Source organism: Necator americanus, chromosome V (assembly GCF_031761385.1).
Source record: "Necator americanus strain Aroian chromosome V, whole genome shotgun sequence".
Lineage (NCBI taxonomy): Eukaryota > Metazoa > Nematoda > Chromadorea > Rhabditida > Ancylostomatidae > Necator > Necator americanus.
Genome location: NC_087375.1, coordinates 3,479,423 through 3,504,143, shown reverse-complemented (window position 1 = coordinate 3,504,143; position 24,721 = coordinate 3,479,423). Strand labels below are relative to the sequence as shown.

The following is a 24,721-nucleotide window of genomic DNA, read 5'->3' as shown; positions in this document are numbered from 1 at the left end:
AAATATCGATCGTTCTCCAGAAATTTTTCTCTTTTTTTCTTTTTTCTTTTTTTTGGCAATTTTCGATTACCGCTGCGATCGTGTACAAAGTAAATTTTATAGCTAAATTATATACCTAAAGGACTTCTCTGATAAATTTCCCTCTATTATGTCCATTCCCAAAAAATTTATGATGAGAAAAGCATTTATTTTTACTATTACTACTATTTTTCTATGGTTTTCCCTGGTTATTTTTTAAAACAATTTTCAATTCACGTTACGATTTTTTAAAAATTAAATTATGTACATAGTTAGACGACTTCATTTATGGATTTCTCCTCATTATATCCATTGAGAGAAATTTATAATAAGAAAAGCGCTTGCTTTTCCCTTGTTTTCCCTGATTATTTATTCAAATTTGGTTTTAAATTTAAATTTGAAGTTTTTAAACTTGTTTTTATTTGTGATAGAATTTTCCATATATAGGTGCTTGAAATTTCGCTTTTACTGTTTTTTCGCGGTTTTTTTTCCCTATGAAGGTCACCATTAAAAAAAATTGTCCTCTTAGGAGAAAAAACTCCCTTTGGAAAAAAAACCGAACATCGCGGGAAAAAGGTTAATGTGCTTGGGAGAAGTAAACAGACGTCGAGGAAGGCTACAATTTCTCTATCGATTGGCTTCTGCTTTTCCTTACTCGGGAAATATTCTTTGATAGTGTCCTTTTTTCTACAATTACTCCTATTTTCCCCTCTTACATTCTTTTTTACGTGGTTTAATCCTTCTGAAGGTTTGATCAACGCCTTTTGTTTTGTGCATCTTTGGCCATTTGTACATGGTATTTTCTTGAGTTAAGCGCAGGGCGAGATTTTTAAAATCTCTTATTTTTGGCTGATTTTTCGACAAAATCACTCCTTCTCATTCCTGGAATTCGTGGAATTAAATTTTCAACTGGTTCAAATTATTTGAGGGAGTTCTGTTTTTGAGACTATGTCGCTGATAGTTTGGGAGTTTTTGAGAAATGAAAAATATTCCCTGAAAACAGTGCCCTAACTCCGAATACAGATTAAAGGACGTCGTATTCTGTTTAATTTAAATCATTTAATTTATCTTTTTATTTTATTTTGAATAGATAAATATTACGGGAGTAACTCATAGAATAGAGTTATGTAAGGAGTATTCCAGGGAGATGAAAAGTGTGGATGTCCTCGCGAGGCTTTGAACCATCGGCCACACGCAGACGACGCGGGGAACCGTTTACCTCTCCGCTATACCCGCCTCTTATTTCCATAAATTAGTATAATAATAATTTATTTCCATGAATATTTCTATAAATTAATACAATATAATTTATGTGGTTAATTTCTCCTCTTTTCTGCCACTCCTAAGTAGGATTGAATGTTGCTGTATATTTCATTGTGTCAGGTGTCATCGGATCATCTTTTCCACTTTCCTCCATTCATTCCCAGTTTTAAAATGTTTTTGCGTGCATTTAGCACCTGCAACCGTGCTATACGATACATATTTAATTTTTAATTTTCTTCTAAACATAGTTTTTTGAAGCTGCAGGAGCAGTTCTCTGGATACAATCCTCAATTTTCCCTTTGTCCGACCCAGTGTTAGTGTGATGACTTCTTTTTAACTGATCGCTGTTTATAATTATGTTGTGAAAAGATAAGACCTCCTTCAGTTTCAGGATTGAATGAGTTCAATCGCTCAAAAAGGCCTTTTGGCCTTATCAGTAGTCTTTATTCTGGCCGGATTAGGATTAACAATAGCCGGAGTATTTTCTCCAGCTTGGCAAGTTGTTGATATTCGGGAATTCCGAGCAGAACATCAGGTGCGGTCAATTTTTTCTAATGGATGTAGTTTAAACGTTAACCAGATCACTATTTTGTCCAATTTTGCCCAATTTTGAATTGCACTGTTCGTCTAAAGACAGCATGCCATAAAATTTTTGATGTAGGAATCTTTGAAGGAAAAGATAGGATTAGGTGTGTGAAATTTGAGTGAGTGAAATGTGATAATACTAGTGGTATAAATTTTGAGTATGAACGTAACGACCCCGTAATCCCCCTATTCGTCCGGAAAACGGCGTGAGAAACTGCCTTCCTGTACGAATTATCCTACGAGGTACCTTATGGCGCGTCACCGTTGCACATGCACGGTGCCTGCGCGAGAGAACGGATGATAATCAATGTGTTCGTACCCGGCAGTCTATTCATGTAAAACCACTGGATAAGCCACTGTGGGAACCGGGAGGTTTGCAAAAGTGACGTTATAAGGTGCCTCGTTGGGAAGTTCGTACGAAAAGGCTCTCTTTCCCACGCTGTGCCATTTCTCAAGACGACTAAGGAGAACAGAGTAAGGCTCATTCTCGTAATCTACCTCACTAATCCTATTTTTTTCCTTCACAGATCCTGATGTCATCAATTTTTTGGTATGCTGTCTTTAAGGGTCACATTCTTTGGGGACCATAGCACAGATTTTTTCATATTTTACAAATTTTTAATTACTTTTCGCTCATCTTCAGTAAATAATAGTAAAAATAATATAAATAATATGAAATAAAGTAAATAATAATAATAATAATAGAAAAATTGCCAGTCGGAGTTTATAGTTGTTCCGCACCATCGTTTTACTCTTCTTCTCTAATTTTTTGTAAATTTGTAATTAATTAATTGATTTTTTTTTATTTTTTTGAAACTTTTGTCGGAGGACGTGAGGTCGTCGCCGTAGTGATGTTAATTCATCCACATCTGTTTAGCACGGCTTATGGTGGGATTGCATCCGAGCCGAAAAACATGTAGTTGCAGTAGGTGATTTTTACGATGAAACTCCACTACATTGTATGTATAAGGTGAATTTTTAATTTGTTTTTTTTAACGAACTTTTCTTAGCAGCGATAGTCATCTTGCTTTCTTTTCATTGAGAACTCTTTTTTTTTAGTTCGATAACTCAGCTGAATTGGTTATTGAAAACACGTTGAATAATATCGACGAAGATGGAGCAGCCGGTGAAAGCGAGCACCATCGATTTTGGGGTAAGTTCACTTTTTTTCAGATGCTTGTGGGAGTAATTTTGGAATTTTAATCCTAAAAAAAGAGATATTTTGAAATTTCTATTTAAAAAACGCGAAATTTTGATGTGATACTACGCTACGCTAAATGGCTGTAACCACTGGATAATAAGTTCTTGTCCTAAGTATTTTTTTTTCAAAAAAAAAATTAGAATTTTAATTCTACACTGCATCAAGTGACTATAGCCACCAGTAAGCATTCTTTACTTTAAATTTTGAAAATTTTGAAATTTCAAGGTCACTCTAGGACTTTGAGTGGCTGCGATCAGCGAGTACATAGTCGGCGTCGGATAGGTTCAACCGAGTGCGCGCGATATACCTTCGGTTGCAGCAGAGCAGATGAAAAGGATTCTTGTATATCTCTGTATGTGTTTGTCTGTCTGCCTGCCTGCTAGTTTATCAATTAGAAGTAGCGTGTGCGTTATGGTAGGAGATGCGTCGCAGTCACGTGGTTGAACCCATTCGACGCCGACTATAAACTCTGGGTCTTCCCGTAAATAATGCAGTGCTGTATACTTCCTTTTTTTTAAAAAATTATTTAAAGTTTTAGTCTTTATAATTGTAATTAGGATGAATAAAATTTCTCTTGAATTTGAAATAAACTCCCCTAATTTTTATAACCCCCTCTGATCTTTCTGGTGAACGTTCAGTGCCCCTTTCTCCAAAATTTACTTTCTGTGATGAAAAATATTGCAATTGAGCAATCTAAGAGACTGCTGCATCATTTTTTTTTAAATTTATTCATGGTATGACCCAATATTTGAGGGGAACCAATCAGGTTTTCTTTGTTTTCCCGTGGTATAATGTGTAGAATCCTGAAAATTATTTTATAATTTCTCTAATAATTGTTGAATTTCAGCTTGGCATAAAGCGATTCTATTCTTCATTATTACCTCACAACTTCTTGCATTTCTTTCCATATGTACAGGAGTATGTGCTCCATGTTTTCCACCTACTGCCTTCGTATTCACGATCTCACTTTTTATTGCATGTAAGTTTTTTTTTCGGTTTTTTCTTTTTTTCTTAGGTGTTCTTTCCTCCATCCATGATCTAAGGAGTCTTCGTTACCATAACAACTCTACCAATTTTACCAATTTCTTCGTTTACTCAGTTAATGATCGGAAATTTTAGTGATATGTTCACTTATCGCTGATGGAGTCTTCTTTTTGGCTGCGAATCGTGTCGATAATCGATTCGTACAAGGAATGGTTGGCACGTACGAGGTATTGACTATAAATACAAATGATTCCACATAATATTTAGAATTTTATGCTGTCTGTTCGTTTGGAATTGACGTGTACGTCCTTCTCCTTCCTCTACCTGGAAAAAATCTACCGTAGTCCAAAATCTCCATTTAATTCAATGATCAAAATGTATTGATTTTTCAATAACTTAGTTCAGTCCTACGTTTTATTGTAAAAGTGGATCTTTCTGATAGTCTTCCTATGAACCCGGCAATTCTGATACTGTAACATGATGTACAGTGGAATATTACTGTTTAAATTTGTTTATTTAACAAGAAGAGAAGTTTTTTCCACGAAAAAAAAAATAGAAATTTAAAAAAGGAAAAAGAAGCGGAGAACCTGTGACTCCCTCTTGACCTGAAATTTGGTTCAACCTCATGAATATAAGGGAGAACAATTTACTTATAAGAAGGAACTGGTCAGCTAGGATACCGTCTTAAATCTACGAGATAAAAAAGTACTTATGCGGGTTTTTTTGGAAGTACTTAATTAAGAGAGGTTTGGACATCACTTTGAATGTAGGGTTTACATGAAAAAAAAGTTTTTTTTCTAAACATAAACAACATTTGAGCTATACTATGTACGTAGGAGGAAGAGAAACATTCTAGGATACTTGGCGAAATTCTTTTCCCGAATCCTTTAAAAAACCTATAGAACATTAAGAACATCAGTCCAATGTGATCCTCTCTGCTTAGCATCCAAATCCTCTAAAACGAGATTGTGGCGGCACATCATATTGTCGCTAAGTGTGGACGCATTAGAAGGATTTCTTAGATGGATGCGCAAATACATGAAATTGGCGCCGAGGCGCTGAAAGCGGACAATGAGAAGAAAATAAAAACATATGCGTAGGGAAATTAGCTATGAGAAGGTTTCGCAATTTTTTTTATTCAGAGGAATTTTGAACCATCGAGCGTCTAGACGTTAGGGAACCTCTTGCTACTGCGCTATACCCACGTACTAGTACATAATAGAGGATATAAAAGTGTACTCCTGCTCCGTCAGCGACCGGGCATCTGTTCCTGCGGCACCTTGACTATTGTGGAATTTGGTTTCTTTAAAGGCATCACCCTACGGATCTGGATGTGGTGTTGGTTTCAGGCGGGTAATGCCTATACGGGGTCGTAGATGGTGGGGAAAAGAGTGATTCCGTTCATTTCTCCCTATATCAGTGTAAACGAACGGTCCCGAAACGCTGTCTCTTACGACGTCCTTCGTCGAAAACCCATTCGAACGAATCGCAGGCAGGGGCGGGGCGCAAAGGTCGCGCATTGCAACAGAACCGGTCGTAAGAAACAGCGTTCCGGGGTCGTCCGTTCGCACTTTTACGGGGCGAGATGAACGGAAACTCTCTCTCTCTTCCTCAAAATCTACGACCTCGTGTAGGCATTACCCGACTGAAACCCGTACCATCTCAGATTCCTGGGGTGATTCCTTTATATGAGCCGGATACGAGGTTGCCATTATCCTTTATTCGTGGTTAACGTTTCGGCAATAGCGCCCTCCTGAGAGAATGAAAGGGTGAAATCGAGCGTGATTAATCCGATCAAACGCCCTATCGGCCAAACAAAGAAAGTCTTAGGTTTACTGTTGGGTCTCATAGCTACAAGTAAAAGAGAACATCGTACCTTAAGATCAGATGACTATCCTGGTACTGCTAGATATCTGTTATGAGGTGACTGGCGCAATCAAATATCAGCCTTAAAGGCATCACCCGGAGGGATGCGAATCTGGGGTGGTACGGATTTCAGGTGGAGTATTCGTACACGGGATAGTAGATTATGGAGAGAGGTGTGATTCCGTCCATTTCTTTTTACTTGCCGTAAAAAACGACCCGGAAGATGCGGCGCGTGCACAGGGCTGGCGCGCTCCGGTCGAACTCGTTGTAGAAAATAGTGCGCCGGGACGCCCGAAGCGGTATTTTCCGGGTCGTTTAGGAAAAATTAGGAAGAAATGGACGGGATCACAATTCTCTTCATAATCTACGATACCATATACGAATACTCCATCTGAAACCCGTACAACCTCAGATTCGTGAGGTGATGCCTTTAAATAGAGCGTAAGTTCCCGCGTAATACAGAGACATTCCTCTTTTGCGATTCATCTTTGGACCTTTGGAGTGGTTTCGAAAAGCTTCTCGAGCCAATATTATGATGCCACTTGATCTTATTCTGTATTTTTCAGCAACGTATTGGCTATGCGTTCTATCTGCACATTATGGGCACCGTTTGCTGGGTTCTGGCATTCATTTGCGCCATAACCACCACATACAAATTCGTTAGCGGTGGTGATGCACGTGGAAGGTTGGTTCCGTTATGTTACGTTTCCGTTCACCGATTGTGTGTCTGTGGAACTTTCCCTCTGTTGCTTCGTAGACTATAGTCATGGGCCCGTCCAGGGTTAAAGCGCCCATTGGCACCGGTCACACATACACGGAGGTTTTTTCTTGAGTTCGTACTCTGTTTGATTTGTGTCCATTTTTTTTCTAGCAAGGAAAACCTATTCACCTGGCAATCGCAGCGAGCCGCCACGCACAACATGTAAATCCTGTTTCTTTCTCACAATTTTTTTGTGAAGTCTTTTTTTTTCTCTCTCACGGTCGAATACACAAAAATCAACTCGCCATTGAAATTTGATAAATTTGAATTTTTGAAGCAGATTTTTACGTATTCGCGCTCGTTGTTTAGTTTTAGTGTGCGTGGTTCTCTAACCCGGTTGCTCGAAACTTAGCTCATAATCTCATGTGTCGTGCAATCATCTCACACACTGCTTTTCACACCTTGGTTCGCTAATTTGGACTAATATTTGGGCTTACTAATAATACGTTGTACTTGTGTAATTTAATAGCTATTTATGATTTTTTTTTCTCGTTTTTTTTAAAACTTTTTTGAGTAAATTTGCCAGTTTATCCCAGCGGAATTGTAAACCAAATTTCTTTCAAAGAACATCAGTACGGGGTCCCCTTTCTTTTTTATCACATCAGGAGAAATTTTCTCTAAACCGTCTCTACTCGGTTTTGCATGTTTTGTAATTAGAATTGGAAAAAATTATAAAAAGTCAGCACAAAAAGCAAAAATAATTTGGAGAACTCGTCCAATCTCCATAAATTGAGTTTTTCTAGAAAAAAAAACTATGTTATTAGAAATGTAGTTGAATTCGAAACCAGGAACTAGTTTTGTCACGATGTCAAGGAAAACTTGAAAATGCTTTAGAAATGAGAATTAGAAAAAAGGACCTTTCTAAAACATAACTTTTTTTGAATTGTAGTTGATTTCGTTAACTGGAACCACTTTCGGTATGTCACGGAAAACCTGGAAATGTTTTAGAAATTGTAGAGATTCCAGTAAAGAAAAAGTTCTAAAAATGTAGTGAGAAAGAAAATAAAAAATCGCGAAACAAGACATTTCTAGAACAAAATCTTTTTCTTTGGATTACAGTTGAATTTGAGAACAAAGTATAGTTTTCCCACATCACTAAAAACCTAGAAATCGTGGAATTTTAGAGAATATAGAAATTGTGGAAAAGAAAAAGTTTCAAAAAATCTAAACAAAAAGAAAAATCAAAAGTGGCGAAAGACGGATTTTTGAAATGAATAGAGCCTCTATTAGGTTTCTGGATGAAAAAAGAAGCTACCCTTGGCACAGTTCATATGTATTAGTTCTTGAGAAATTATTTTTAACACCGAAATATTTTCTTGTGGTTTCCAGAATGAAGAAGATTGTAGATCAATACTGAAGGGATTTTTGATTGGATTCTTTCTAAATGGTGTAAATGTAATTAGTGTAGCTCTTGGAAAATTATTTTTAGCACCAAAAGATTCTCTTGAGGTTCCCGAAACGAAGAAGATCATAGATCAGTACTGTGGGAATTTTTTTAAAAAGACATCACCCCATGAACATGAGGTGGTAAGGATTTCAGGTGGAGTATTCGTATACGGGATCGTAGATTAAGGAGAGGGAGGAGGGAGGAGGGAGGAGGGAGAAGGGGGGGGGGGGGTGATTCCGTCCATTTCTTCCTAATTCCCGTAAAAAGCGGCCCGGAAGATACGAATTTGAGCGTTCTGGCGCGCTATTTTCTACGAGGAGTTCGATTGGAGCGCGCCAGCTTTGTGTACGCGCCGTATTTTCCGGGCCGTTTTTTACGGCGATTGGGAAGAAATGGACGGAATCACCCCCGTCTCCATAATCTACGATCCCGTATACGAATACCTGAAACACCTGAAATCCGTACCACCTCAGATTCGTGGGGTGACGCCTTTGAGGGATTTTTTTTTGGTGACCGATGTAGGGTTAGGCCAGTACCCCTACCACCTGAACTGATTTCTTTGTTGTGTTGTGCCCGCCCGCCTGCCTGCATGCATGCATGTGCACCCATTATTACAGGTGGTACAATACGTGATGATCCGGTGATGTTGCAGCCATGAGTTACGAGTACCACGTGAGGAACCGTTGCTCTCCAAATATCCACCACCATCATCATCGCAACCGTATCGGCCGTCACCACAACCAGCGTTTAGGCCATCGCCAATTGTGCCGAATTATCGAGAAACAAGTGCCTAATCTTTCGAACTACTCGAAAACTGCTCATTTTTCTTTTTTCGGTCATTCTCCCCTCCTCAGATACACTGCTTCACTCGTTCGTCTCGCGTTTCATTTCACTAAAAGATTTTTTTTTTTACATCAAATTGCCATCGCCTCCTCTTAATTATGATCTTTCTTCATTTACTGCGGATCCTGATAATTTAAATCATACCCTCAATCCCAGGTGAATATTTTTTTTTTACATTCTGTGCATATTCTTCTTTTTTTCGTGATTTTGTTAGGAAAATAATGTTATTGAGAGAGTAAATCAGTGGACTTTTTTTTCTTCATAAAATGAATATGATGTAATAAGTTTGTTGTCGTTTTTTTTTTAAATGTTCATTCACTCTTGGTCTCATGTCAGTGATGTCTGTGAATAAAGCAATTGATTCAGCTGTGTTTTGATGGATTTCTGGATTTTTTTCTGCTTTTTTTCAAAAAAAAAAACAATTGCTTGGTTCGATAGGCACAGAGCACAAAAACACATGGAATTTCTGTCATTTCTTCGTCAAATTCAACTCCGTTGTTGTTGTGGACAAATTTAATAGTAAAGAAAACATATTGGATTTTTTTCCGGAGGTTTTTTAACACTTCATTCACCCACTTTATTGATCTTTACTTCTTTTTTTTTCTTTTTTTTTGTTTCTCTCTTTATTTTCATAAGGAATAAGGAGAAAATTCAGGGAGGAGCGAGGTCGAACAGGTTCGTCGATGGCAGCAATTGGTTAAAGGCATCACCTCACGAATCTGAGGTTGTACGGATTTCAGGTGGAGTATTCGTATACGGGATCGTAGATTAAGGAGAAGGGTGTGAGATTCCGTCCATTTCTTTCTAATTGCCGTAAAAAAACGGAGCGGAAGATGCGGTGCCGCACAGGGCTGGCGCGCTCCAATCGAACTCGTTGTAGAAAACAGCGCGACGGAACGCTCGAAGCCGTATCTTACGGGCCGTTTTTCTACGGTAATTAGAAAGAAATGGACGGAATCACCACCCTCTCTATAATATACGATCCCGTAGACGAATATGTACTCCACTTGAAATCCGTACCATCTCAGATTCCTCGGGTGATGCTTCTAAATATCAAATAGAAAAGGTATCTATCTATAGCTTATGTCAGAAGCTATATGTTAGATAATCTTCGAAAACGTGAACCTTTCTTGACATTTATTTATTTATTTGTTTATTTATTTATTTATTTGAAAACACCCATATGTGAACCATAAAACAGAAATACATAAAGAAAAAATGCGATCATTCTATGTTTGAAAAAAAAGTGGTTGTCACGTTTCTTTCAGTCGACATAGCAAAAATAGGTAGATATGAACAATGTCAAAAATCCCCTGAAGGCACTTTCTAGGATATATTCCGGTACCCAGAATCCATTGAATCTTTTGTCACATTCTGCAAGTCTTAGGTGGTAGATTTGCAGCGAAAGTGCAATTAAATTATGAACGCGATAATTTCTGGAAGATATCGCCCACTGAATACGGTAAATATAGGTGATTAGCATCGTCGATTACCTCTAGTAGCTAAGTTCCAAGCATTTTTATACGATACAAAAAGAGAAACTCAGCGCCTGAGGCAATTTCTAACGTTCCAATCTAGACCCTCATATCACACTGCTTAATACAGCACTGTTGAAAATATTGCTCTATCACGTCGTGCCGCTCAAAATTCTCTCACGAAAATTTTGTTACACACTGTAACTCGAAATTCCTCTTGTATAATTTACGGTGCAGACCTCTTGTCATCAATGGGACCTTAAAATCCTCAACTACTCTTGAATGAAGTAAATCAGATAAATAAAATAAATATAACTTCGTTCTATATATGATGTGAAACAAAAGCTTACAACTACATTTGTGATTCCCTGTTGGTGTTGTTAAAGGCACCACCCCACGAATTTGAGGCTTGAGGGATTTCAGGTGGAGTGTTCGTACACGGGACGTAGATATTTCTCTCTTGTATCGATGGAAATGGACAACCCCGGAAAGCTGTTTCTTACGACATCCTCAATTGCAACGCGCCACCCTCGCGCCCCCTCCGTCTGCGATTCGTCCGAATGTGGGTTTTCGACGAATCGTAGACGGGACGAGGTTGGGCGGAGCGCAAACGTTGCGCATTGCAGCAAAAGCCGTCGTAAGAATTTTTAAATTCGTCAATTTCCGCATTTTATGCGCAACACACCCCTTACTCAGCTCTGCTTTCACCCGAAAGTGTTCGCCGAGTGGGAATTCTTTTCCAGAGGACAACCGGTAAGGTAATGGAACACGGGATTTTGGCACCTCAGCGGAACATCGCAGCAAAAAATTCCTTGTAAATTCGTCATTTTTGACTTTTACAAGCATCACACTTCTGCCCAAGCTCTCCTTTCATTCGAAAGTGTTCGCCGAGAAGGAATCCTATCACGTAGGTCAGACGATCAACCAGTAGGATATTGAAATGCTCAGCAGGGGAGGAGAAGTGCAGAGAACATAAATTGTGGGAATTGTGGGACCTTAGCGGGACACCGTAGCATGCATAATTCCTTGTAAATTCGTTAATTTTTAGCTTTTATAGCCATAATAATTCCAGCACCTCTTCCCCCAATTCTTCTTCATTTGCCTCTGCGCGCTCGGACCACACACCTGTTCTCCGTTTGCAAAGAAACCTCTAAATCTACCGTACTCTGACACTCTGTTGAGGGATTCATAGCTGAGTTTAGGTGCCCACTGAATAACAGCTCAGTTCGTAATAAATTCGTGTAATTTCGAGAGGAAGAAATATAGCTTAAATAAAAAATAATGAATAAAGAATAGACAAAATTCAAAAAATAAATGAAAAAAAAACAAAATAAATCAATAAAGAAAATAATAAAGAATAAAATTAAATTAAATTAAGCAAGAAATGCGTGGGTTACCAACCTTTATCTTATGTAGTATTCGTTAACTTATAAAGTCCTGCTCGATCACCATTTTAATTTTTTTTTACCTCTGGGAGACTGCCAAATTATTTGTGTTGATAGATTTTAATATTTTAATTTTTCCTGATGATTTTTTTTCTAAGAAAAAATGAATTCCATCAAAAATGAATGAAAATTTGAAATGTGATTGGAAAAGCTTTTGGATAGAAAACGAATACTAACCGTACCTTACTACGGTAGCAAAAAAAAAGATCTTTTTTTTCAGCGAACTCCTTCATTCATCCTTAATCCTTCATAGCTGTGGGTCCTGCCTATGAGATGCCTATGAGATGTTCATAAAAAGATGTTCCTAACGGAAATATTTATTATAATCTTGTTATTTTGAAAAAAAAAATGAAAGAACGAAAAAAATTGACCATAATTTTGTTATTTTGGAAAAAAAAACCAAAAAAAAAAGAAACGGATAAAGTCGGAATCGGAACTTCAATGAGTAATTTTCACAAAGCTTCCACTCATTCCGACTTCGGCCGCAAGTTATTGCAAAACCTTTCTCATATTTTAATTAACGATTTCCATCGTGGCGATTATCCTCAATTTCCACTCTTTTTCGATTAATGAATGGCTCGATTTCGAGGCGTTTTCAAATCGTCGTTTGCAATAGCATTTAATAATAATTCTAGAATTTTTCCTGGCATTCCATACATATTCCTACATTTTATGCAAGTTTTTATATTTCTAATTTTTCTAATAATAATTATCAATCTATAATTCTTTCAAAAAAAATGTTTTTCCTCAATTTCAATAATTTCAGATTAGATGTAAAAGAAAACTACATATATGTTGTTATATACATATACTTGGCTGGTACTCCCTGAATAAACTAAGAAAAAATAACAGCTCAATCTATGTTCATTCGGTTAATAATACAGTTTTTGAGTAACACCAGAGATCTATTTTTATTATACTTTTATTATTAATACTTATTTTATTTTATTATTTTTTTATTCATGCACAATTGAATTTTGAAGCATAAAGTTTTCAACAAAGAAGATAGAAGAGTGAAAAAAATGAAGGAGAATATATGTACCACAGAGCTCACAAATGTTAATAATAAACAAATATTATTATTATTATTATTATTATTATTATTATTATTATTATTATTATTATTATTATTATTATTATTATTATTATTATTATTATTATTATTATTATTATTATTATTATTATTATGTTTATTATGTCAATATTATTATTATCAATGTATTTATTATAATTCAAAAAAAAAGAGAAAAAAGTGTAGAATACCGCACTATTTATGAAATAGGCCAGCTTTTTTGTGTGTGCGAATGATAGATACGGAGGTAAGTGAAATTTTTTAGAATATTATTTTGTTTTATTTGATTTATTAAATTTTGTTAAGCTGGCTGCTGTTTACATCCATTTCTCGCCTTATTCCAGTGTATAGTCTTTTAATGTCGGAAAAAAGCAAACATTGATAATTATTGAAGACAAATGAAATTAGCACATCCTGTATTGGAAAATAAAAACTAAAAAAATAAAAAATTAGTAAAAAAAAATAAATCCTAGATCCTTGAAGGGATTTTAAGATCTTTTCCTAGATGTTTTCCATTCACATTGTTGTACAAGAACTTGTTGAAAAACACTATTTAGTGATTCCATTATGTTTACTTTTCGCTCTAGGATATTAATCTCGATGTTCCTTTCTTTAAACAAATATCTGCAAATCTCTGCAATTTTCGTACGTTCCAGCTGAATACACATTTAAGGCTGCAATTCCTATGTTGAGAAACTTTGCTTTGAAGTTACCATATCACAAAACTGATGTTGTAAAAATAAGGAATAGGGTGGGTGCAGTGTAGCGGTTAGAGGTCGCGCTTCCCGCACAATCGATCGGAGGTTCGAATCCGTCTCGCTGCTCATCAAACCTTTCATCCCTCCGGGGTCGAAAAATTGGTGCCAGACTTGTCTGGGAGGATAAAAACACTGAATTGACCCGTCGGCTAGCCACCGCAAGTCATTGTATGGGCCAGTTACACGTTCCTAAAACCACAAACGATTCTGAATTGAAGTGAACGTGGTGGCGCAGGTCCCAAGCGGATTGATTAATGCCAAAAACTATCCTTTAAAAATAAGGAAATATAGATTTTGAAGTGTTTAATTACGAACATGAATGCAGTCGCCGAACAGCCCCGGGTCTTGTGTCACATCGTTTGTTCTTCTCAAATTCAAAACTGTAAACTTGATATCAGTGGTGACAGTATTGATGTGGTGGCAATTTATTTGTTTTATTTATTTATTTATTTATTTTTTATGTGGCAATCTATGTGTTTACGAATGGAGTACACAATAAAAAAATAGCAGAAATAACATAAACAAATTAATAGTAATGAGCACATATATAGGTTACTGAATAAAAAAGAAAAAAACCTCTAATTACTTGATTGCTTAAGGAATCTGTTAACAGCTACTCTTAAATACTCGAAGCATAGTGGGAGTGATTTTTTTCAGAAATAATTGAATATTACCGAGTCGTCCGTCCTGTCCGAGCCTGCCCTGTTAATAAAAAAGTGTTGTATATTATTTATTCTTATTCTTTATTTATTTCTTCATTTATTCCCTCTTTTTCCATTCTTTTTCTTCTTCTTTATTTTTTTATTCTTTTTATTCTCCTTCTTTTTTTATTTCTTTATTTATTCCTAAATACTCGAAGCTTAGTGGGAGTTGTTTTTTTTTAGAAATAATTGAGTACAGTTCGAGTTGTCTATTATTTATTTATTATTTGTTTCTATTTACTTTCCTGTACATTTTTTCCCCGCTACAAACAAACATTTCTAAGTTTTGCTCTTAGACTCGCCGATGAGAACTGAATAGATCTGCACACGCTTGCAGTGCACCGCCCTCTCATCATAATTTTTCGCAAAATTATTCTTTTCAGCCTTGCCACCGCATCCGTAAGAAATAGTACGTTTGCTATGGTTCCGTTACGGTCCTAAAATTGAAATTCTTCTATTTCTAATATCTGTATCTAATATTTGTGCTTGTTTTTTTTCTTCTAAACAATCGTTTCTTCTACTCAACTCCAACACGTAGGATTCAGAGCTAACATAAGTTAGGAAAGTGTCAAAAAAATATTATGGCAGATCAATTTATTGTTCCAGCAGAGATTTTCTCTTAGTTATTTATTTATTCTGTTGTTATCTTGTTTTGATTGAATTTTGTTCTAGAACAACTCTCTCCTCTGTCAAGTAGATGTTTGACTTTTAAAATTTAGAAAAATTTTATTCGATACTCTTTTCTATCGGAATTCAAATATTCTGAGAGGTGCAAGGGAAATAAACGAGAAAAAAGAGAAAAACAGAGAGTGAGTGAGAGAGAGAGAGAATTAGAGCGCGAGTGTGAGACAGAGGAGAGACAGAGTGACAGATACACAGACAGAGAAAAATCTAACGAACCTTCTCCAGTGACAAAGACACTATCTGCCTCATCTGAAGCGTAATTTTTCTTTTTCCATAATTTAATCAATGAGAGATTTAATCTAATGTGGAAACGTGACGCTTAACTTAAAATTATATAATTACTGCCGCGGTTACATTAATTACATTTATTTCATTATCCATGGATGATTGGATGCAGTACTAATGTTGCAATGGTCTTTGCTTAAAGACAGCACGTCACGAAACTGACGTACTTGTGAAACCTACGGGAAAATATAGAGTTTGAGGTGTAGATTATGCGTATGAGCGTGGCTCCACTCAATTCTCCCTAATCGTTGTGAAACACGACGTGGGAACGACGTTTTTTTCCTACGAGATACGTTAGAACGCGCCCAATCGTACTCGCTCTGGTTCCTTTGACAGTCTAATCATTGGTTTTATTTGAATGGGCTGACGACGAGTAGACCTGATTGATCATCAATCGCCCGATCGTGGACGCGGAGCGTGCGCAAGTGTGGAGCGTTCTCACGTGCTTCGTAGGGACAATAGTTGTTTCCCACGCCGTTTTTCAGAACAATTCGGCGGGTATTGAGCAGGGTCACGTCTATATCCGTAATCTACTCATCGAACGCTATATTTTCCCCGTAGGTATTCCAACTAAGATATATTGTTTTTGAGATGTTTGTAGTACTTTTTTTCTATTATAGAACTCGAACCACTACAACATTTTCATTCCTTTCATTCAATATAGATGCTATATGCCAGGGGAATTCTCTCAATTACGTGTTGTTGCCGAAATGGTTGTTGAGCTCACGTATTCTTACGCACGATTACCTTCACGGATGTGGTTACTCGTTGAAATGCCATTTCACTTAACGTTAACGGTTAACCAATAGTTCACTACCACCACCACTGCTCATTACTTTTTCACTGGACGAGTTCACGGCGTGATTTCGACTTGTGGCTGTTGCTGGGATTTTCTGGGATAAGTATCCTCGCTCAGAATCTTTTTATTCGTCAGTCATCCACGATTCTGATGCACGATTAACTTCTCATTATTAAGAATACATGAATCAGAAATACCCTCATCACATCCGATTATGCATGCATATAATTTTAAAAAAACGGTCCTAGATAAAGAGCACATCCATTTCTCTGGAATTATTTTTCCATATCCTCCACGTTTTTTCTTTTTATTCGAAGGTGAGTATTCATTTTCTAAACAAATAATTCTAGCACGATTATTTTAGGTTTTACGTTTTATTGCCGGGTGCAAAAACCGCTTCTAAAATTTCCATGAAAATAATTCATATCGAAAAATTAAGCAAACATTCCAGTGGTACGAAATTAAAGAGTTATTACGGAATTTATTTACAGTCATAATGTTTGTGTCAAAAAAAAATCCTTCAAATTTCATTTAAAAAAAAATTGGAAGAGTGCAAAAAATCCAGAGAATGCAAAATTTACAATTGGTTTATATGTGTAAAGAAAGGTTTTTTTTTAATTTGTGGAAGAAACAAAAATAAAAAAATGCAGAGGAAAACGTTTTAATTTTAATTCTGGATTTATGCGCTTTATAATTTTTTTTATTTATTATTTATTTATTATTTATAGAATTTATTTTGTAGACTAGCACTAGTACATAGCACATTCCTTGAGAAAAATTTTTTTATTGAGAGGTCAACGGTTTTACAAAGGTCAAATGAAATAACGTTTCTTTATACGGTGAAAATTAACATAATTTTCTCTCAAAATGTGAATAGCATGGAAAAAGCGGCCATGTCCATGCAGTGTCTGCTTCTCGGCAATAAATTTCTCCTCAGAATAAATGATACTAACCGTTTTTATTCCTATTTTATTTTTCTTTCTATTTTTCTGACCAGTAATAAATAATTTTCTTAATTATTTTAGTATTTTCCAATACGAATCTTTCTCTATAACATGATTTTCCTAGCTAGAGTGTAAAAGAAATTAGAAAACTTGCTCAGAATTTATAAAAATTTAAATTGAATTGAAATTATAAAATATTCCTGTTGATCTCAACAAATATTTATTACATTATTATTATTATTATTATTATTATTATTATTATTATTATTATTATTATTATTATTATTATTTATTGCATTTTATTACAAAATACAAGTATTATTATTTTATTTCTCTCACTCACCGTAGCACCTAAAGGAAGAGTGAGGGTGTTAGTTAAAAGTCACTTCGATAGTTAAATAGTAAAACCAGCTCTCCTTCTCTTGGAATCTCTTGCATTTTGTTTATCAGACTCTAAAAAAAGACTCGCATAATATTCTGCGTTGGTTATGGTTGTTTACGCATCTTCTAATTATAAATAAGATCCTAAACTCCGGAGGAACAAGAAGACTAACATTAATTTTACTGATTTTACGCATATGTCGGAATCGTATGCGAAGTGATCCTTAGCAGTTGAATTCATTTTTTTTTGTCTTTTCGTTATTTATTTTCTGTATTTGTTTAGTATTTGTACTTGCCATATACTTTTTGGGACGTAGTTTTGAGCGCTATAAATAAACAAGTAAATAAATACTGGATATTTTCCTCTGTATCTTTATAAAGCCATCGGTTTTTAAATGACAATAAAGGAGAAAGGATAAAGCGCCTGGCGCTAATCAATCCGCTTGGGATCCGCCATCACGTTCGCTTCACTTCAGAATCGTTTGAGGTTCAGGAAGGTGTAACTGGCCTATACAGATGGAGGCTATCCAATATGTCAAAGTCATTCTCAGTCATTGTCAGTCATTTTTATGCTCCGAAACAATTTTGGTACCAATTTATCGATCCCGGAGAGATGAAAGGCTTGGTTAGCCGAGGAGCGAATTCGAACCTTTGGCCGCGCGCGGGTACAGCGGAACTTCTTACCGACTGCGCTACATCTACCCCTCAATGGAAATAAACATTAGAATTTATAGGTGGGTGTAAGGATCAGAACTTAGCGGGAATTCTAGGAAAAAAGATATTTTTAACATGATCGTGCGCAGCTCTAGAACCCCATATCAGGTTAAGGTCTTAGTGTTAAAACCTTATCACATCAAATGATTCTTAAGAACCTCCAGACTAATCATCTTTTTATTGCATCTATCTATCTTATGTGCAAAATTCTAAGGTGGGAGGAATTTCTTTATCTAATATTCCTGAGCGCGAAAGTTATTAGATGCTGAAGATTTCCTTCTAGAGGTTCGAAAAAAGTTCGCCGACGAAATTTGTGAAGTCATTGAGCCACTTGAATTCTTTTTCCGTCCAGAAATTGTTGGAACAATGCCTTTTATTCGGATTCGGTTCTTTCAGATATGAAGGGAAAATGTACGTGAATTGCTGCACATCACATTACGTTCTACTTTGAATAGACGAAGAATTTTTAGTGTTCTGAAGGTATGGAGGGAAGTATTCTTGGTTCGAGGTGTCAGAAGAATGCGCGTAATCCTTGGTGTTCTAAGTGTAAATCCTTAAATTCTATCCGCAGTTAAATTCTCAGCTTCTTCCTGAGGACCCAAGTACTACGTGAATATTCCCGTAATAAAGCAAAGATTGCCGCTAGAGCCTCCCGGTGGCCACACGTTGCTTTCCGTGGATCGATCGTGATCCTAATTGAGTCTGATGTTTGTGTCGATAGATGAATTAGTAGGCTTTCTACTTCATGCGTACATCACTTCACGACGGATGCCGCTCCTTGCCGTAAACGTCGTGCGTCGTTGCGTCGCTGGTGCTCGTTCCTTCTTCTTCTATGGCAATTTCTTTTTTCCGGATTCATTCGCCGATCCATCCGATGTCATCCGATGTCATCTTCTCGTCGTGTCTTCAATGTCATGAATTAGCTTTCACCATCACGCCTTGGTTAAACGTCAATAAATATATTGAGAAAAAAATTCGGATTCTTTTCTCAGCCCGTACAAGATCGTTCAATGATTCGAAAAAAAGATTGTACCCTTCACATCTTTTTTATATCGTTTTTTTTAAATCAGTGTACACAAAATTCGAGCAGTACACAGAAGTTTTTGTTACTAAAATCTCCTAGTAATTTCATCTTTGTAAAGCTTCATTTTGAATCTTTCTACTGGATCATTTCAGAAAGAATTTCAGAAATGCACTATACTATACTTTTTTATTTTTTTATATATTTTTTAAATTTTTTCTTTTTATATATTTTCCGAAATTAAAAAGAACCATGCTTTTTCTAACCTACAATACAGTCTCCTTCATGTTTATCTGTTTCCTCTCGTATGCTTCCAGTGTTGGAATTCCAATGTTTCACAAATTTCCTCAGTGCCACTCATTTTCCTGGTATTCCTTTTCTCTTTACTTCTTAGTGCAAAGAATTCTGTAGATCACGGAATAAATGATCATCATTAGGCGAATATGGTGGATTAGATACTACCTCTTATCTAAACGGCTGTAACACAGTCGGTAAGAGATCCGGCCGCGTCTGCACGATCGATCGGAGGTTCGAATCCGTCCTAGTGCTCACCAAGTATTTCATCCCACCGGGGTCGATAAATTGGTACCAGATTTGTCTGGGAGGATAAAAACACACTGACTTGACAAATCTGTACGTCCCTCAAGTGATTGTATGGGCCAGTTACACGGCACCTAAACCTCAAACGATTCTGATTTGAAGTGAACGTAGTGCCGGATCCCAAGCGGATTGACTAACGCAAGACGCTTTATCCTTTATCTTTCATTATCCATACTCCTCTAGCTTTGTCAATGAAACTTCAAGAAAATTCAAAGAAAGTGAACGCTATCACATCCTTTACATTATTCATCCATGATTTTAAGAAATATTCGAGCAACACATTTTTTATATCATAGGTGGCTCTCTCTTCCTGATGTTCTGCTTGAACTTCTTGGCCATCATCGTCAGACCATCAATAGAATCTTGTTATTGCCCTTTTCCATCTATTAGATGGACTGGAAAGTCTATGGAACCGCGCAATCCATGACCGACGCGCCGACTCGAATTTATCAGAATGGACCTGGAGTTGATCCCGAGAAAAAAACAACTTTTTCCACCTGCCTCATCTGCACTGTTGCTCTTCGATTTGCTCGAAATATACTCATTAATACTTCCATTTGTCCCTAACTAACGCAAGAATTTCCCTTTTACGAAAAACACAACGTGCACCAGAGTTTTCTTTGAAGAACTTAAATAAAGTTGTCGTTAAAGTGTATTACTTATCCGGAAATGTTTTACTTCCTTTGTAAAATGCAAGACTGTCCCTAGTCTGGACTGAGAACTCTCTAGGACTGAACTCCAGTCCATTCTTTCACCTCGTGACACAAGATAATTCTGTAATCACTTTTTGATAAAGAGTTCAATGATGCCTACCGCGCCGCTTTCCTCTGGCTCGTTAGGGGATTAGGTCTCAACCTTAGGTCAAAATAGGTAAGAGACGTGGTACTGATTAGGGAAGTACGGAGTTGAATCCTCCCAACTATGCTCTTTCGTCCCTCCCAAGCCACTTGATTCCTCTTGTTTAGATCGTCCGTCATCGCAGGAAGTGAGAAATAACGGCATTTTGTATTCTCGGGACTCTCCGTGGACTACTCCGTGGAATTTCGAGACAGTGTGTATTCCTTCGGTCAGCCGTGCTGAATTCTCTTCGGATCATTTCCTTTCCGCCTGCTCATGCTGCAGTCCCTCATCAAATGTTCTTCCAGTCCTGTTTAGAATTACTCTTGTTTTGTAAACAGCTTGTAGATGACGGCAATAAATAAACATAGATAAAGTCATTACTGCCAATGTCGTGCGAGTATCCCTTTTTATGCAACAACACGGTCCTACTAGAGTTCCTTTGCTTGTTCACTCTGGATTCGGACAGGAAAGGAATGAAGAGGCTCGCCACATGTTGCTGAAAATTGGCACTCTCGTGGATTTCAGATTGGGTAATGTGAGGATCGAGTGAAGTTCAATTCTTCACTTACTGGCATGTGGATTTTCGGACTTCTGGAATGGCAAATCGATCTTCCTTCAAATAGTAACTATTCAATTAGATGTGACTTCTTGAGCGATACTAGTTAAAGTATAAACATTCCGTAGCTGCCGTGGGTTATCCTCCCATTCGGGATCGCGGATAGGTCAGCCTTGTTGTATGATTGAGAAATTTCCAGCAAAGAACCTCTCGAGCATGAATTTGAGCTCCCGGTTGATGCGTGCATCTCTTGCGCCGCTGAGGTGTAAGTTCAAATGATTCCGAGAGGAAAGTATCTTCCGATGGTTTTCCACGCTCGCATATTCGTGAAGATTTTCTACAAGTTTCTCATATTCAATTTTTCGAATTTTTTTAAAATGAAGTTGAATTTTGCGCCATTTGGTCCTTTCCAAAGACACGGAGAGTTTCGCTCGGGATTGGATCATCATCTCTTCTGGGAAAAATTCTCCAAAGAAGAGAATTCTTCCCAGAAGAGATGATGATGACTCCAGTGCAATTCCGTACAGAATCTTGGTATAACACCGGAATTCGTCTTCCAAAGCTTTTGTTGACGACGATGTGTGTTTATTTTGGTATTTTCCAACAGGCGATTAAGACGTCCAGGGTTAATTAGAGGTTTTTTGAATTTACTTAAGGTCTTAGTCATATTATATGCTTAGAAATATCTTAACGTCGATCTTTCTATCGTAGACAGTAGGTCCCGACCTGAAGTTCTGCAATCCTACTTTTGGAGTCAATTTTGGAATTGAAATCACCAACAATAATCTTACGGAGGATATGGTATCCTTAATAACCTTGATCGTTCTATTGCATACAGTAGGTCTCGTCGTGAATTCCTCCTGAGGCAAATTTTAGAGATGAAATCACCAACAATGATTCTGCGAAAGATATGATATCGTCTGAAAAAAAAATCGTCTGGTGCCGTATAGAGGACTCCGTTTTTCTCTTCTTGGGACCCTGACGTAGGAGTGACGTAGAGACTGACGTTGAACCACATCTTCTCATCGTCCAATTCGGCTCTGCTTCTCAGCTGTTAGAAGCAGTCTTCTGTGTTCATTTCCACGCACGTGTTGACGAGGACATCTCGACTCTTCCAGCAGCTCCTCAATTTTTTTTCCACTAAATAACATATGAAGTATAAAAGAAAAACTTCAGGTAAAACTATTTTTGGTTACTTCTTGTGTCTTATTTTTTTTTTAGATCAAAACAGTTCCCTTAAATTTTACCGTCTATCTCTTCTTGTTTTTACTTAATTTATTTTAACAAAACAACAAAAACAAAAGTCCGGCGGGTTTATTTGCATAACAATTTGGAATTTTTCAATGTTTTTTTTTGTGCATTCAATTATTAGCTGTTTTTGCTTTATTTTAAAATGTCACGTGTTCTCGAATTGTTAGCTGTTTACTACTCTGTGACCTCTTCTTCACTCTAAAATAAAGATCCTAAGATTATTTTTACGTAATGTTGGGTGCGATGGAAGTTCCCAATCACCCTGGATAAATGGATCTTGTCTCTAGTAATTTATCTTTGACTTCTTTGCTGGATAATTCTGCTCTTCATTCTTTATTCATTATTCATCCTTATTTGTTTGCCATTTTTATTTATTCCCCTCTTTATTCTTTGTTTATTCTTTAGGATGCAACTTATAAAATGCAAAAAAAACGTGTTCAACTAATGAAACCCGAACAAACTAACTGCGGCAGGTTTATTTGCATAACAATTTGGGATTTTTTCGATTTCTTCAGTGCATTCAATTATTAGTTGTCTATGCTAAGGTGCTTGCAGCAAACATAAGTGCTCTAAACGCTTATTGATGTATTTTTTTACGGGACGCACACACACACTCTCTTTGTGTTGAGCTTTAGTTGCATTTGCAAAATGGATTAAAGAAAATCCTGGTATTGGAGAAAGGTTGGAAAAGAAAATTCTTGAAATTAAATTAGATTGGAATCTTCCTGGAGCTCCTCTGCTATTTCTCTACGGTAGTACATACGTCTACTTCCAGACATCCGGACAGACTGCTGCTGACTGCCTAGCTATTCACATATTTTTCACACTATCATCACTATGGAAGTAATTTGATAGGCGTATACGTATTCTTTCCCCAACAATTTTTCTTCACCTCATCACCGCTTCTACTCATCAACTGCGGCCATATATAGACATAAGGCCATGTAGGTAGTGAGTGGTACTCTAGATGAACAATTCGACGACGCTGGATAACCAACATCGACCTCCGGAAGACGTCGGCAACGATAATTACGCAGTTACGTGAAGATTTATTGCTCATTAACAAACGTAACAGCGATTCTAGGCCTCGTCAACTAGTGTCAACTCCGGCCGAGTCTGTGGTTTTTATCTGTTTCTCGATTTGTAGTCAGATATCGAGCAGAGTTCACATATTTTCCTTACTTCTTATACCCATTCATTCATTCATTCATTCACCCATTCACTCATTCACTTATTCATTCATTCATTCACTCACTCATTCACTGATTCATTACCTGATTCATTCATTCGTTTATTCGTTCATTCATTTATTCATTCATTCAATTATTTGCTGATTCATTCACTCATTCATTCATTCACTCAAACACTCGCTCATTCATTCATTCATTCATCCATTCATACATTCATTCATTCATTCATTCATTCAATTATTTGCTCATTCATTCACCCATTCAATCATTAATTCATTCATTCGCTCATTCATTCAACCATTCCCTCATTCAACCATTCCCTCACTCATTCATTCATTCCTTCACTCATTCATTCATTCATTCATTCATTCATTCATTCATTCATTCTCTCACTCATTCAATCATTCCTTCGTTTATTCATTCGATCATTCGACCATTCATTCATTTATATTCATTCTGTCGTTCTGTCGCATCGTTTAGAAAATACAGTACACCATCGTGGTATCTTGCGATATAACATAATATAATGTAATAAAACACAATATCATATAACCTATTAATATGTACAGTATAGAATAGTATAATGTAGTGAACTCTAATACAATATACTATAATATAATATAGACAAGTATGATATAATAATATATATAATCGATTACGGTATATAACATTATATGTAGTAGAGTATAATGCAATAAACTCTAGTATAATCCGACATCATATGTATACGTCTGATGGGTCCGGAAATAAGTCGTGGGCGTTTTCGTGGAATTTAAAGGTGGACATTGATATAAAAGCTACTGGTAGAACCTTTCGATAGAGAATTTCTAGCTCTACAAGGTTACAGTAGATTATTTTTGAAATTTTTCTACTCTTTTTTCTTGAATCATTAATGTAGAGATAGTAGAGATTGGATAAAATCCGAGATTTGTGTGTACATAGTTTCTTTTTGTTTTTTTTTTCCTAATCTTTTTTTTTGCATTTAATATTTAATCCAAATGGTGAGAGTTCTGAGGATGACATTTACGTTGTATGTGTCGAGCAATGTTTAAAAATATCTCCATAATTTGTCTCTTTTGAAAAAATGAGAAATGTGAA

General features: G+C 36.5%; 2 protein-coding genes across 3 annotated transcripts; both read left to right on the top strand.

Moving 5' to 3' along the window:
* Nucleotides 1–1,678: 1,678 nt before the first annotated feature.
* On the top strand, nt 1,679–8,858 carry RB195_012816 (uncharacterized protein; the record flags this gene model as incomplete). Of its 2 annotated transcripts, XM_064202373.1 has the most annotated exons (8): nt 1,679–1,816; nt 2,744–2,836; nt 2,926–3,019; nt 3,915–4,046; nt 4,187–4,278; nt 6,484–6,602; nt 6,789–6,839; nt 8,717–8,858. In XM_064202373.1, the coding sequence occupies 8 exons, from the start codon at nt 1,679–1,681 to the stop codon at nt 8,856–8,858; spliced, it is 861 nt and encodes a 286-aa protein (XP_064058255.1). The 2 variants fall into 2 exon arrangements, with proteins under 2 accessions (XP_064058255.1, XP_064058254.1); XM_064202374.1 differs by lacking the exon at nt 6,789–6,839.
* Nucleotides 8,859–12,849: 3,991 nt separating this feature from the next.
* Nucleotides 12,850–16,136, top strand: RB195_012815 (uncharacterized protein; the record flags this gene model as incomplete). The annotated part of the gene is made up of 2 exons (XM_064202372.1): nt 12,850–13,045; nt 16,006–16,136. The coding sequence occupies 2 exons, from the start codon at nt 12,850–12,852 to the stop codon at nt 16,134–16,136; spliced, it is 327 nt and encodes a 108-aa protein (XP_064058253.1).
* Nucleotides 16,137–24,721: the final 8,585 nt, after the last annotated feature.